A 15,350-nucleotide genomic window follows, 5' to 3' on the forward strand; every position below is an offset into this window, starting at 1 on the left:
CAGGAGCAAATTAGTTTGATTTCATCTTCATTCATTCAATTATTCAATTCCAAAAAAACAAAAAAATGAGTAAGCATTTCATTGGTTTTTCTGTATAAACCAAATATTGGAAAAAGATGTGTGTTTTCTCATTATTTGCCTGAAAGGAAAAATCAAATAAACAAGGAAACAAAAACAAAATAAGCCATATTGACATTGTTCTTTATTTTTAATCATTTATTTTTTCATTTTCCATTGTGTCAGTAAACTGCAGCTCCAACACTTCATGCAAGCGCAGTTTGAAAACTGACGCTCAACATTTACAAACAGCTTGAAATTATCATTTTTAAAAAAGGAAATTACCTGAATAAAAAATATAGACCAAAAAAAAGAAATTATTTTAAATATATAATTACAATGATTTGATTGACAATGATTGACTGAATGACTGACAATTTTCGGGTAATTTTCTTGCAGTTTTATGGCAGGGTAGTTGCTCATTTCCTGATTCCCAAATATTAAATATATATATATATTGCTTTTGGTTTCAGCTGTGTTTTACAGCTCGACAGCGCCACCTGGTGTGAGCTGCAAGACATATCAGATAAGATTACATTTAAACTGAAGCCCAGAAAGGAACTTCAGGTGTTGCAGCATCACAAAGACAGAAATAAAAAAAACAGATGATTACAGAAGTAAAAATAAGAATAAATGCAATGGGCCTCTTTCACTAAAAATGTGAGACATTCTTACTCTGGGCATGAAATAAGTGCGCCCACAAATTTTTTTTGCAGACACACTTATTTTCTTTTTTTTGTTCTTATCTCTGTGCGTATTTTGGTAAATTGGTAAATTAATGGTTTTAGATATTATTATTAATTAATATTATTATTTATCATATTATTTTAGATATTGTTTATTAAAGCCTTTTTATAATAAATGTGGTGGATGCTCCGCATTCAGTTAAAAGGTGTTTGTTTACATTTTCTAACACAGCCGGACGATCTGAGGCAGTTAAATTCAGGTAAGAAAATATTTATGAATCAGACATTTGCGTAAAGCGTGTGTACGCACGGTTGGTTTCTGCACTGGTTTTTGCGTACGCACTGTTTGTGAATGGGGCCCAAATACGTCACAGCTAACTACCGTTGCTAGCATCAGTTGCTGCTAACAGTGAGCTACAGCTAACTTAGTTTATAAGACTAAACTGTCGACGTCGTTCAGCCCCACGGGTATGTATATTATTACTTTATTGTGTTTGTAAAGTTAAAAGAGCGAGTTTATATGACGTGAAATGTTACACATCTAATTTTATTTTTACGTGACGCAAATGAAAAGACATGCTAACGTTAGCCTCTTAGCCGAGCTAACGTGGCTAAAGCTCAGGTTAAGGTGTTAGCATGCGGCTGCCTGAGTGTTTACGTGTCAGACACTAAAATTTAATGCTTTTTTTAAGATTTAAAGATCATTTTTTTACCAAGTTGATGACTGAGTTTTGATCAAATCATGTTTTTCTAATCCAAATATTACAGATGAATGTAAAGATTGATGGATGGATAAATGATATTAGATATCATGTTTCAAATTCAAATTTAAGACTGTTTAATGACTTTCAAGGCCAAATATTACCTAAGGCCTATATTGTCAAATTGAATTTAAAAATTAAAATATTAAGGACCTGCAGCTGAGCTACACTACCTTAGCTGTAAGACAGGGGTACTCAGACTTGCTTTGTGTGGTCATTTATTGGATTTAGGATGTTTTTCAGATTTTAGGACATTTCTAGGATTGTAGGACGTGTCTAGGATTTTAGGGTGTTTCTCTGATTTTAGGACGTTCCTACAATTGAAGGACATTTCTGTTATTTTTAGAAATCTTCTTACATATTAGGACATTTCTATGATTTTTAGTATGTTTCTCTGATTCAAGGATGTTTCTACGATTTTAGGACATTAGAGTCTTAGCTGGGACCTCTGTCAGGGTTGTGGGGAGGATCCTCCACTGGCACTTACTTGGCTTTATTTTGAGACGGCTTCATGCACTCTGGCAAACTTTATTTTTATTGTGAATTAGAAAATAGTCAGGGGGTCACCCGGCACCCTATCAGAGACCAGATTTGGCCTACGGGCCGTAAATTGAGTCATGGCCCTAAATCCTACACACTGAACATTTAAATCACTGCTCGGTGTTATTGTTACGCCACATTTTAAAGGATTTCAAGATGTTTTGTTCTGTGAATATACAGGAGGATTTGTCTCATTTTGGGCACCAGCAAAGATTTCATCTAATGTTGCCTCTTGTGTTCAACAGGGGAAAAGGTCAGATGGAAGAAACCAGTTTGGTCCAAACACAGCCGAGGGATCGAGGGAAAAGTCGAGGTTTTGCCGTTGTCTTTTCATGCTCCAGTGCAGATCCCAGACGACCTTTTAAACACCCTTTTAATTGGTCCCCAGGGGCCAATCCCCCCCCACCCCACCCATCTGCTCACTGAGCGGCCAATCAGATCAGTCTTTACCTGCTCTCTGAGCCACCTGGACCTCTTGTTTACATGAGTGTGCTGGGACGCCACCTGGGACAGGCAGCGAGGCGGAGGGACAGGTGCTGCTGGTCCTGCTGTCAGTTCAGGTGCGCTGACTGTGATTGGTGGAGGATGGGGTGGGAGCAGATCTCAGGTCAGCGCTCACAGAGTGGAAAACGATCCCCAAACCACAAGACAGAACGCTGCAGAGACACCTGGAGGAGTGAGAGGTGGTCGGCTGTCAGGAGGAAAATCTGCCAAAGATCAAGACGATAAGACGACCAAGAGAGCGACAAAACAAAAAGTTTGTTTCTTGCTCAGGACTTCACGGCGTGGCAGAGATCTTCTGGCATCGTTTGAGGGTTCATCCGGAGCACGCTCACTGGAAACCAGCCAGGAGTCTCTGAAGGTAAGATCTTACTCATCTCCGCCCTCACTCTCAGTCTACCTGGATGTTAGAGGTGAAAGATGTGACTCTTTACTGACTGAATAACTGAATGCACGCTTGCACTTAATTTATTAGTAAATTACACAACTGAAAATTCCAGTAAACCTGGAAAGTCATTGAAAAGTCCTCAAATTTGATGTCAAAGAGGAGGAGTTAGGTTGATAACATTTAAAAAAAAAACGACAATACAACAATTTAACTCAAGGCACATGAGAAAAAAAAAGAATATATATATATATATATATATATATATATATATATATATATATATATATATATATATATATATATATATATATATATATATATATATACACACCCAACACACACACCCAATAATGGGGTAAAAATAAAATATGAAGTACAACATATAGATTTAAAAGGTATAATAAGAGAAAGAAAAATTAATTAGATTAAAGAACTAGATAAAATAGAGTCAAAGACAAAACAAAGAAATCAATAAAGACAAAAAAGACAAAATAAAGTTAAACAAAGTCGATAGGATGGTTAAAAAAATGAATATTTAAAATTAATAAAATTCAATTAAAGTTTTGCAATATATATTTAAAATCTATAATAATAATGATAATAATCTCCATCATAAAGTAAAATAAAAGTTAGACTTAAAATAAGATGACGATAAAAAATGAAGATAAATTAAAATGATGAAAGGGATGAAAATATATAATAATAGAATAAAAGGTAAAATAAAATACAATTGTACAATATAGCTTTAAAAGTTATGATAATATTAGTTATATAAGTAAGTTAAATAAAAACTAGATAATAATACATTATAAAGACAAAACACAGTCAAATGAAATTGATAAGATGGATAAAAAATAATAATGATTATAAGTAATAGTTCAAAAGAAATAAAACAAAAGTTTATGACATGAATACAATGAAATAAGTGAACAAAATAAATAATGTCCACAAACTATTTTTAATGAAGAAGCTGGTTGAACAGGTGATTTAAGGTCGTATATGAACCATTTCAGTCTTATGTACATTAACAATATACATTTTTCAGAGAGAGAACAGCTGCGTTACCTGTTCTGTGTCTGGACGTCTGCATGGTTGTTGTTGTTGTTTATTTATAGAGACATGAAATGTGTCTGTTTTTAGCTCTCTAATGAGGGCTGTGATTACCAGGTGGACTGATTATTACCTCCTCTACTTTCTCAGGGCAATCATGATGTCACCAGACGACCGAGCCCTGGAGGACCTGTTGTATGGCCCTGACCTTGGTGACGAGGCGGAGCTGGGCAGAGGCGCAGCGGGGATGGAGGAAGGTGCTGCTGCAGAAAATGTGAGCATGACAGTGACGGAGGAAGTATTCAGACCTTTTAAAGTAAAAGTACTAATACCACACTGTGAAAATATGCCATGATGACTAAAAGTCCCGCATTCAAAACCTCACCTAAGTAAGTAAGTATTTATCAGCAACTGTAGGCCTGCTTAAAATATGACAAGTAAAAGCACTGAAAGTGCAGTAAAATGTTTCATGTTTTCAGTGTTTTCCTAAACTATCAGATGTTTTTACATTAATATTGCATTAATGTGCCTGTTTTTAGCTTTTTGATTATGCATTTTCCAGCTGGTACAAGAGCCTTTTTAAATACAAATTGCATAAATAATAATAAAAAATAATTAATTCATATGAAAATAAATACAAGAATAAATGAATAAATAAATGCTTCAAAATATACGGAAAAAAACATAAAGGAATGAATGAATGAATGAATAAAGAAATAAAAGAATGAATAAATGCTGAGATAAATATGGAGGTCAAAACACATTAAAGAATAAATAAATAAAAGTTACTAAGTAAGTTCTCTTTTTCAGAACCAGTAGTATTTTAGAAAAATGATGCAAAAATTTACAAATACAGATACTCCATTAATTTTCTATTTATCTCTGATGTGATATTAAATTCTAACAACATGCACAGAACCTGCAGTATTTTATGATTCATATGTAGGCAATAATATTTTTTTTCTTAAATAAAATATTGTCCTCTGGAGGAAAAAACTGCCGCTGTGGGTAAAAAAAAAACAGCCTTTGTCATTTTGTCTTTATTTAATGCCACAAAATCAAAACAAAGTCAGAGTAGAGGCCTTAAAGCAGATTCAAGCGCCTAAAACTGTTACTGGTGCGTGTTTGGCCGTTTATTACAATAATTGGGTTAGCTCCTTTTAGTGCATTTGGGCCTTAAAGTTGCAAAAAATGGAAATAATCATATTATTTATTAAGGCCACCTCTGCCCGCCCTACAACATCAGCAAAACAATAGAAAGTTTAATGACACATTTTCTAATTTTTAATCATGAAAGCAAGTTGTCGCCACTATCTGATCTACAAGGATTCTGTCTCAGACTCCAACAGCGGTGTCCATCAAGGAGCCAATGACGTGTGCTGGCTGCGGCGAGCAGGTGTGCGACCGCTTCTTCCTGTTGGCTGCAGGCAGCGTGTGGCACAGCGTCTGCCTCCGCTGCAGCCAGTGTCACTGCGAGCTGCAGACGCACCCCTCACTCTACTGGAGAGACGGAAACATCTACTGCCAACAGGACTACTGCAGGTCCCAAAAACTACTCAGTCCGTTAAAAGTGTTTGTTTCCAGAGTTATCAGATTGTTTCTTTACCTTTTGAATCCTCAGCAAATTGGTTTGACTTCCTTCAGAAATATAGTGAAGAGGCAAGAAGCATCTTAACAAGACATGGCCCAAACTTTTGCAAAAAGTTACTAGAAAATTACCTGAAAGACCTAGAAAAAATCCTGAAAAAAAAAATATATATATATGTGTATATATATATATATGTGTGTGTGTGTGTGTGTGTGTGTGTGTATATGTATGTATGTATGTATTTATTTTCTATATTTTATCATATTTTTCCTGTAGCATAATTTAAATATCAATTATTATGATCATATATTTATTTTCTAGACATTTTCCCAATTTCTTTAGATAATTTTCTAATAATCCTCCCCTGTTTTGTAAAACAAATTTTAGGTCAAATTTCTTGCAATGTGTGGGACATTTCTGCCTAAGTTGGCTGTTGTTTTTTCTATGTTTTTAAAAGATATCAGACATGGCCCCAAAGTAAGCAAGAAATTAATTTAAAAAAAAGAAGACAAATAAATTATCTGAAAAATTAAAATAAATAAATACTTAAATAAAAATAAGAAACAAAAAATACAAGAAAACAACCTACAAAGTGCTGAAAAAAAATATTTTTAAGTATTTATTTTATATATTTTTTATTTTTTGTTGGAAAATATTTTGAAAATGATGTCACAGAAATAAAACAATCAATAATTAAAAATGCAATTTTTCAGGATAATTTTCTTGTAATCCTCCCTCTTTTTTAAAACTAATTTTTAACAATTGTTTATTTTCACATTTCACTGATTTCTTGCGATTTGTGGGACATTTTTTGTGAAGTGGGTCATTGTCTTTTTCGCTCCGTGTTTCCTAAAGAAATCAAACCAATTTCTTATTCTGCTCAGGATGTTTGGCGGCGGTCAGTGTGCTCGCTGCTTCCTGCCAATCCCAGCCTCCGCTCTGGTCATGAGGTCTGGTGATCTGACTTTCCATCCGCACTGCTTCTCCTGCCAGGTAGTTTATTTTTCATAAGAAACATTTACAGAAATGTTATCATGCATGTTGAATATATATTTTATGTTATTAAATTTAAAACTATCAGCACTGTCCTCATCATCATCATGGGCATAAACATAACACTTCAGATTGTAAAATGTAACCCTTTGAAACCTAAGCAAATTTGTTTGATGTCTTTAAAAAATTTGGCTAGAAGGCCAAAAACAACTGAACAACACATGGCACAGAAAATAGCAAGAAATTAGTAAGAAGTTACAAGAAAATTACAACAAAAAAAATGCAAAAAAAAGAAGACTTATTTAAAACGACAATAAAACAGTGCATGAAAAAAGTTATTGTTTTCTTGAACACAGTTTTAAATATACAATTAGAATGATTTTAAAAATAGCTGTCTGGATATTTTTCCTAGTTTTTTGATAATTTTCTTAATTAATTTTTTTGTATTTGTTATTTTATTTTAATTTATTTTATTTTATTTATTTATTTAAAAACTAATTTTCAGGTCGTTTCCTTGTCACCTTTGAATCATTTCTTGCAATTTGTGGATTATTTCTTGTCAAATTGGTCGTTACCTTTTCTCCCAAAGTTTTTGAAAGATATTATAGTAATTTGCTCAGGTATCAGAGGGTTAACGCAAACATCATTTTGCAATCCATCAAGAGGCGACTTGAGATCATTGAAACTTATGAACCTTACTGTTACCCTCGTGTAAATGTTTTTGGATGTCTGTTGATATTTTACGTTTGCACTCTTTCCTGGGATTAATACACTTTTTTCTTATCGTAAGTGCAGATCTTTTTATGACGATGAACATGTTTTGCAGGAGTGTGATGTGACATTAATACCAGGGAACCTGTACTGCATGCAGGGCCAGAACCTCTACTGTCAGTCCCATTACCATGATGGCAGCGGGAGTGTGCCGCCATCACATGATCTTCAGCCGAAATCAAACCTGAAAGAAGGTGAGAGCTGTGTCTGTTTTTGTGGTTTTTTTTTATTTCTTTATATTTATTTAAAAAACACAGTTCTTGAGACGCTGCAGATTTTTTTTTTTTTATCTCTCTCTAATGACGAGTCTTACTTCTCCTCATCATCCACTAAAATTAACATGTCAGTTGACAGGAAGTGACAGAAGTGTGAAATAAATAAATAAATAAAATAATATAAAATAAATAATGCATGAATACATTTATAAACAAATAAATACAAAAAAACTGCAGAAAATATAAAAACAAATGAATGCATGAATATTGGATGAAAATGGATAAATGAATGAATTAATTAATGAATTAATATACAAATATTCAATTAAGAATAGACAAATTGATACAGAATACATACATAATCTAATAAATTCAGAAATAAATACAGAAAATGAATTTTTAAAAATTTGTATAAATAAAATAAAATTAAAAAATTAAAAAGCACATAAGTCAATATGAAATAAAGAATACATAACTGCTGAAACATATACAATAAAGAATGAATAAATAAATGTATTTAAGAAAATTATAAAGTAAATAAAGTTCTTTTTTCTCTTGCCTCTGTGGATCACAGATACACACAAAGCGAAGAACCGAGGCACAAATATTACGTGAAATGTCGGAGAAAAGTGAATATTAATAAGCGAAGTGGCAGAGGAGGGCTCTCGTTATGTTTTGCTTTGAGTGAATCTAGCGGATGAAAGAACTCCACAAAATGGTGAAAACACGTCTGATATATTATCAGCTTTATAAATTTGTTTTGGCTAAAGTTCTACAAACAGCTGGTCTCTAACAGAGTCGGCCTGAGGTGGTCGTGCACAAAGGGTTAAACAGAGTTTGTCTGTGTAACAGCTCAAAATCGGGTCTCAGGTGAAGGGGAGGAGTCCGTCAGCAGTCCTGAGCCACGAATGGAGGACAGGGTGGCGGATGGGCGGACCCGCAGGCGGACCAAGCGAATTAGGACGTGTTTCCGCAGCGAGCAGCTCAGAGCGCTGGAGTCGTACTTCGCCCAGAAACACAACCCCGACGGGAAAGACTGGACCTGCCTCGCGCACAAGACCGGCCTGCCCAAGAGGGTCCTGCAGGTACCACATTCGGGCGGACGTCCGGAAGCTAAATTTAAAAAACAAAAAAACATAGATTTTTATTGTTTTTAGTTTGTACCTTAGAAGTTGGTGATTTTAAAGTTTCAGATTTAAGTCCAAAACCAACGTTAACCAATGACAGGAGGCCCGGGGCCAGTCCCAGCAGGCCCATACAGGTTTCTTTTAGAGGACATTTCTTGGATTTTAGGATGCTTTTAGGACTTACAGATGTTTTTAGGATTTCTGGACATTTCTAAGATTTTAGGACATTTCAATTAATTTATGACATTTCAATTAATTTATGACATTTCTAAGATTTTGGGATGCTTCTAGGATTTTAAGGCATTTTAGGTATGTAAGAAGTTTCTTGGATTTTAGGACTTTTTATGATTTTAGGACATTTTATAGGATTTTAGGATGTGTCAAGGACTTTAGGACATTGTCAGGATTTCAGGACATTTGTAGGATTTCAGAACATTTCGTGGATTTTAGGACATTTCTAGACATTGATGACATTTCAAGAACTTTAGGACAGTTCTGGGATTTTTGGACATTTTTATGATTTCAGGACATTTCAAGGATTTTAGGACATTATTAGACATTGATGACATTTCAAGGACTTTAGGACAGTTCTAGGATTTTAGGATATTTTTATGATTTTAGGACATTTCTACAATATTTGGACGTTTCCAGAACTTGAGGATATTTCTAGGATTTTAGGACATTTAAAGTATTTTAGGACATTAGGGTCTTATGTAGGACCTCTGTCAAGGGGTGTGGGAGATCCTCCACTGGTGATTTTTTTTTTAGAAACAAGCTCTATTTTGGTACTGTTTTATTCACTCTGGCACCTTATATATACTTAGAAAACGGTTTTGGGGCCACCAGGCGTCGTATCAGGGGCCAGATTTGTGGGCCGTGATTTGAGTATCGCTGGTTTCGCTTCTTCTGAAGCCACTTTTTACTCTCTCTCAGGTCTGGTTTCAGAACGCTCGGGCCAAACTGAGACGCTCCCTCACCACGGACGACTCTCAGGTCAGCTCGCCCTCGGCTCCCCCAAGAGGCAGACCCGCATCCACGGGCTCGCCGCCCGCAGCCTGCTCCCCCCGGGACCAATCACAGCCCTTCTCCTCCACCAGCACCATCGACCAGCAGCAGCTCTCTCTGCTCACCGCTCCGTTCAGCGAGCCACCGTTGAGTCCGGCTGTCAGCCACCAGCTGCAAAACCCCGCCTTTTTCCTGGACTACGATTCCCAGAGTGCACCAGGGTGTATCTCCTCTCTGGAGGCCTACGAGGACTTTGGAGAGGCAGGAGGAGGAGCAGAGGGAGATGCTGATAGTTCTTTTAGACCACATTGCTGCTAGTCCAGGTAGCACACGAGAACACGTCCTCCACGTCAATACACAGATTTTCAAATCAGTCTCGTGTTTAAGAAGGCTCGATGGCGGACTCCGCCACTAACAGTGAAAAACATCAATCATTATTTTACTGTAATTCAGTGCGTTCTTTTTTCCACAACACGCAAACATGCAGAAACAATAGTTCTTTAGTTTGACAAACATTATCTTTATTCAACATAAACCTACAACCTTTTTCTAAAAGCTAAACGTCACATGATCTAAATTTAGGTGATGTTGCATTGTACTAAAAAACTTTATTCACCAATGACTGCCAACACATGTAGACAGTATGGACGTACTAACAAATACAAAAAAGGCAACAATAGATGTACAAATATTACTGATTTACAAAATATAAAAGGACGTGGATGCCTGCCTTTGGGTTACGGATTAAATCTATCAGTTGCACTAATTCTGGCATATTTACATTAATGCTTCCTGCTGATATGCTGATTAATGTGCACTGTCCTAACTCAAACTCAATAAATTAAATTAAATCAGTGACAAGCGACAGCACATGAACTAAAAAATAGAAATAAATTAATTAGAAAAAAAAACAATTAAACTGAAGATGAAGACGATAAAGAAAAAGTACAACACAGTTTGTGTACTACTATTGTGTACTATTGCTACTTTAAGGTAGAAAAACTACAACATAATGTTGCTTGAAAGTTATCCTCTGCTTCCTGTATGATAAAACTCTCTCTGTGTTCAATAAATAAACCCTCAACTTTCCCGCATTTTCTTCCTCCGAGTTTCCTGTTTATGCAGCAAAGTTTGTGCATAACTTCCATGTGGTGATACGATTGGTGCGTGTATTTTGGAAGAAAGAAAATATTTAGGTCTGTGGATTATCCTCAGTACCCGGGTCATGGTTTCTAAAAGAAAAGAGACTTTGGTGTTGAGTTATGAGCCCCACAAGCCGAACGCCGTCTACTTTCATTGTGTTGAGGAGGAGTCAGACATCTCTACGGCTGATAACTCCAACACCCTGCAACTCACACCAAAAACATCGAGACTGACAAACTGCACCACAGGTAAGAGAGCAAATTTCTACTTTTGATTTTGAGGTGAACTGTCCCTTTAACCCTTTGAAACCTGGAGCGACATCGGTTTTCTTGTGCTGCTTTCAGACGCCACTCACACGCCGTTTGACCCTTTGAAAACTGAGCAAATTGGTTTGATTTCTTTAAAAAACAGTTAAAAAAAAAAGAACATGACCAACTCAGAAATGTCTCACAGATTTCAAGAAATTTGACCGACAAATTATTTTTTGAAAGAAGGGTGAAAATGTCCAGAAAAATGTATAATTGCAACTTTGTGATTAAAATTGTATTAGAGAAAAGTTGTATGTACATATATATATATATATATATATATTCTGTTACAAAATTGCTATTATAATATATTGAAATAGTTATGTTATTTAATCTGAAAATGAATGGACATCAGGACAAAAACCTTGCATTTAAGGGGTCAAAATTCAGAAGTGGAGGATTATTAGAAAATTCTGAAAAAAAATTAATAACAAAAACATTAAAATGTTCAGAAAATTGTATTATTAATTATATTCTAGTCTGTGACAATTTTAATATGGTCTCCCCAAAAGAATTATAGAATATATAAAATCAATACATATTTTTTTCAGTATTTTCTTTATTGTTTTCTTGTTTATTTTTGTTTTTTACCTTTTATGTTTATTATGTATTTATTTATTTTTCTCATATTCAATTAATTTTCTTGTAAATTTTTTACATTTTTTTGGCTTATTTCAGGCCATGTCATGCTTGTTGCCTTCCGCCCATGTTTTTGAAAGAAATCAAAATTATTTGCTCAGGTTTCAAAAGGTTGAGTGAATGATTTGAGCACTTCTTTCACACTGAACTTTGTGTCCTAAACAACAAGCATCTTAAAATACCCTTAAAGTGTTCATGAATCAGCTCTGCAGATCCTTTGTGGTTAAATTTGCGGCAGATTAAATTAGCTGCGTTTGCTTTGAGGTTGTGAGTGAATGATGGTTTTTCACAGTGATTGCTCAAAGTCAGACTGCTTGAATGACATTGTTTCGGGTGTGTTTGTGTTTACCCAGGGAGACAACCTTCACCAAGACAAAAGCAGCCACAAACTGTCCTTGTCCTGCTCTCTGTCTCACCTGCGTCCTCCTCCCTCTCTCCCGGAGACTTCCTCTCCTCACAAGCATCTTAATGAATTGGCTCCTCAATCAGGCGCCGATAATTAGGACCAGACGCCGGGCCTCAGCGCTGGAGTGGACCAGGGTTTCTCAGCTCAAAGAATGAAGGTTATGACTGTTAGGACACTGGCATAACGTGCGTCAGAGCGGCGAGGGACCAATGGGGGGACAGCAGCCTGCGATCTGAGGGCGGTGGGCAGTTTTTAAAAAGGTCGACGAATGTTAGAGAAGATACAAGAAGTTAGACCGTGACACAAGGTAAGAAAAACTGAATTTTATTATTATTTTTTCTCTTGTTCTTCACTGATGCGAATAGATTTAAGTGACTTATTTCCACTGGGTTTGTTTTCAGTTCTTGCATATCTCACATTTTTCACGTTTTTTATGACAAAATTGTGTCCAAAGTGGCAGCTTATTGTGTGTGTTGTTGTGCTCGTCCCTTTATATCACTCTGTGTCCCCTCTCTAAACATTTCTGCGGTGCGTAAAGCCGAGCAGACGGAGCTGTTTGTGAGTTCCTATTTTTCCTCAGCAGCAGTTTGTAGAGTTTGAGCTGCAGGGTAGATAAGGAGAGGGATTGAAAGCAAACTGTTAGACCCAGTGCAATAAAAGGTTAAAGTTTCACTTTCACTGCGCCTGGCACTGAATTATATTTAATCCTTTGAAAACTGAACATATTGGTTTGATTCCTTTTAAAAACATGCAAAGAGAACAACGAGCAACTTAACAAAAAATGGGCAAAAAATAATTTTTAAAAAGTTGTAAGAAAGTAACTTTAAAAAGCAAAAAAAAAAAACAAGAAAATACTCAAAAAACAATATAAAAGAAAATTACATTTAAAAAGTGCTAAAAACTATGAAGTTTATTTTTTTTGTAATGTAATTTTAAATATATAATTAAGAGAATTATAAATATCATTTTCTGGACATTTTTCAACATTTTTTGATCATATCTAATAATTCCCAGCTGATTTTCAGATCGTCATTGACTTATATTGAATTTATTTAGGGCCAGTACCAATACCAGTTATTGGTAGTTAATGAGACTGATAACAGAGATTTGGAACCGAAATGCTTTTTTTTTTTTAAAAAAAAAAGGAAAGAAACTATTTCTTTTGAAATTTAGAATTTGAAATATAACAACTTTGTTTAAACACCTTAAGCAAATGTTTATTTAAAACTAAATCTTTCAACATCATATACAACAAATTCCCAGCAACTCTTTGTATAAAGTCAAGTGAAAATTTGAATAGAAAAATGAATAAATAAATATAGATAGTAAAAGTTCCTCCCATGCTGACACTTTCTTTGAACCTTTTAATTAGTTAATTTTATCAGCGATCATTTAAATAAAACACTGATACTGATAATCAGCAAAATACCAAATATCGACCCCAAAAATCAGCAGGACCTTATATTTATCCTTTTTTTGTAATTTGCAGGAGATTTCTTGCCAAGTTGCTCATAATTTGTTTTTGAAAGAAATTAAACCAATTTTCTCAAGTTTCAGAGGTTTCACTGCTCGTGAAAGGCGTCTGAATGCAGCACAAGAGACCTGATGTTGATGCAGGTGATAATATAGCTGAATTCATTTGCACATAATGACATAATAAAAGGCTGAATAACTCTTTGGTATTTTTTCCAGATGAAACTTTTTTACCATCTCGGCGCCTCAGAGCTCACCCTCCTCTCCCTCGCCCTCCTCTGCCCCGTCCCATGGACCGTCACTTCGTACCCCCACACCCCCGCCGCCCCCCTGCCCACTATGGGTGAAGAGGAGCTGGAATCGGCCCTGCTGCTCCTCCAGGCTCCTTTGGAGGAGCAGAGGCTCGTCCAGCCTGATGCTTGGCCCGAGCATCCTCAAGACCCCCGGCTGGTCCTGCTGAAGCCCAGGGAGGAGAAGGAGGAGGAGGAGGACAGGTCTTGGGAAGAGGAGGCCCTGCTTAGAGCTCAGAGAGGAGACGTGGTACCCCGGCCGCTGTCGGGTCACTCTCGGGAGAGCAGGAGCTATCAGGAGGACGGAGACGGGGAGGAAGGAGGGAAGAGGAACGAAGCTCTGACCTCCATTATCGGAGGCCTCCAAGCTGTGAGCAGGGAGAAAGGAGGATTCGGTTTCCGCTTTGGGAGGAAGAGATGGACCGACAGGGGATGAGAGGCGAGCATGGAGGAGAAAAATGAAACTGATGAGAGAGAAACAGGAGGAAAAGAAGGTGAAACTGTGAGATGAATCCATAAAAAGGCTTCTTTCCATATGAGGGTGGTGATGCACTCAGCAATTTTCTAGGCAACGGAGATGACCTCCAGCAACATGCATAGTTAGAAATGTGTTTAACGGGCAACGGGAACATTGCTGAGTGGATCACTGCCTTGAAAGAAAGAAGTTTAAGGGCCAGTGGAAATATTCATCAAAGACAGCAGTGAGAGATCTCCTCTCCTTTTGTGATCGACTGCACAGAGACAGAAAGAGGACACGGCAGCAAATATTATAGCTTGTCAGCAAAAATTATTGTAAATATTAAAGTATTTCTGTCAAATCCAAAGTCTAACAGTGTGATAATATCTGTACATAGATATAGTTATGTAGATATAAATATTATATATATATATATATTAAAAGTGTGCTATGTGAATCCTAGAATTGTTAAGTCCTTGAAAAGTGTTTAAATCCCAGAAACATCCTAAAATTCTAGAAATGTCCAAAAATCCTATAAATGTCCAAAAATCCTATAAATGTCTTAAAATCCAAAAAACTCCCTCAAATCCTTGAAATGTCATAAAATCCTATAATAATGCTAAAATCCTAGAAATGTTCTTAAATTCTAGAAATGTCCAAAAGTGCTATAAATGTCTTAAAATCCATAAAAAGTTTTACGTTCCTTGAAATGCCCTAAAATCATATAAACATGCTAAAATACCAGAAATGTCCTAAAGTCCTCAAAACGTGCTAAAATCCAAGAAACATCCTCAAATTCTAGAAATGTCCAAAAAACCTAGAAATGCCCTAAAATCCTCTAAACATGCTAAAATACAAGAAATATCCTTAAGTATTTGGAAAGGGGTTAAAGTCAAATGAAAACGTATTAAAATTCTAGAAATGTCCTGAACTCCTATAACTGTCCTAAAAA

At 35.9% G+C, this 15,350-nt stretch overlaps 2 protein-coding genes across 3 annotated transcripts; both read left to right on the plus strand.

Moving 5' to 3' along the window:
- The first annotated feature begins 1,065 nt into the window (after positions 1-1,065).
- LOC148186724 (LIM/homeobox protein Awh-like) lies at positions 1,066-10,767 on the plus strand. 2 transcript variants are annotated; one of them, XM_088090258.1, is made up of 8 exons: positions 1,066-1,211; positions 2,290-2,906; positions 4,134-4,257; positions 5,323-5,525; positions 6,456-6,564; positions 7,391-7,529; positions 8,403-8,635; positions 9,611-10,767. In XM_088090258.1, exons 3-8 carry the CDS (start codon positions 4,141-4,143, stop codon positions 9,998-10,000), a joined length of 1,191 nt encoding a protein of 396 aa, XP_087946384.1. In that variant the 5' UTR covers positions 1,066-1,211; positions 2,290-2,906; positions 4,134-4,140; the 3' UTR covers positions 10,001-10,767. The 2 variants fall into 2 exon arrangements, with proteins under 2 accessions (XP_087946384.1, XP_087946385.1); XM_088090259.1 differs by lacking the exon at positions 1,066-1,211 and having other exon boundaries at positions 1,987-2,906.
- A 3,007-nt stretch (positions 10,768-13,774) lies between these two features.
- qrfp (pyroglutamylated RFamide peptide) lies at positions 13,775-14,765 on the plus strand. Its single transcript, XM_042516280.2, has one exon. It carries the CDS (start codon positions 13,871-13,873, stop codon positions 14,375-14,377), a length of 507 nt encoding a protein of 168 aa, XP_042372214.2. The 5' UTR covers positions 13,775-13,870; the 3' UTR covers positions 14,378-14,765.
- The last annotated feature ends 585 nt before the right edge of the window (positions 14,766-15,350 follow it).

This window comes from Plectropomus leopardus, chromosome 17, assembly GCF_026936395.1.
Source record: "Plectropomus leopardus strain MGB_pleo_1.0 chromosome 17, ASM2693639v1, whole genome shotgun sequence".
Lineage (NCBI taxonomy): Eukaryota > Metazoa > Chordata > Actinopteri > Perciformes > Serranidae > Plectropomus > Plectropomus leopardus.

Excerpts from the sequence above, each read along its gene's own strand:
- LOC148186724 (XM_088090258.1), top strand. The coding sequence starts at position 4,141 with ATGATGTCACCAGACGACCGAGCCCTGGAGGACCTGTTGTATGGCCCT. Across the intron at positions 4,258-5,322 it reads AAGGTGCTGCTGCAGAAAAT|ACTCCAACAGCGGTGTCCAT; the intron begins GTGAGCATGACA and ends ATTCTGTCTCAG. Across the intron at positions 8,636-9,610 it reads TGCCCAAGAGGGTCCTGCAG|GTCTGGTTTCAGAACGCTCG; the intron begins GTACCACATTCG and ends ACTCTCTCTCAG.
- qrfp (XM_042516280.2), top strand. The coding sequence starts at position 13,871 with ATGAAACTTTTTTACCATCTCGGCGCCTCAGAGCTCACCCTCCTCTCC.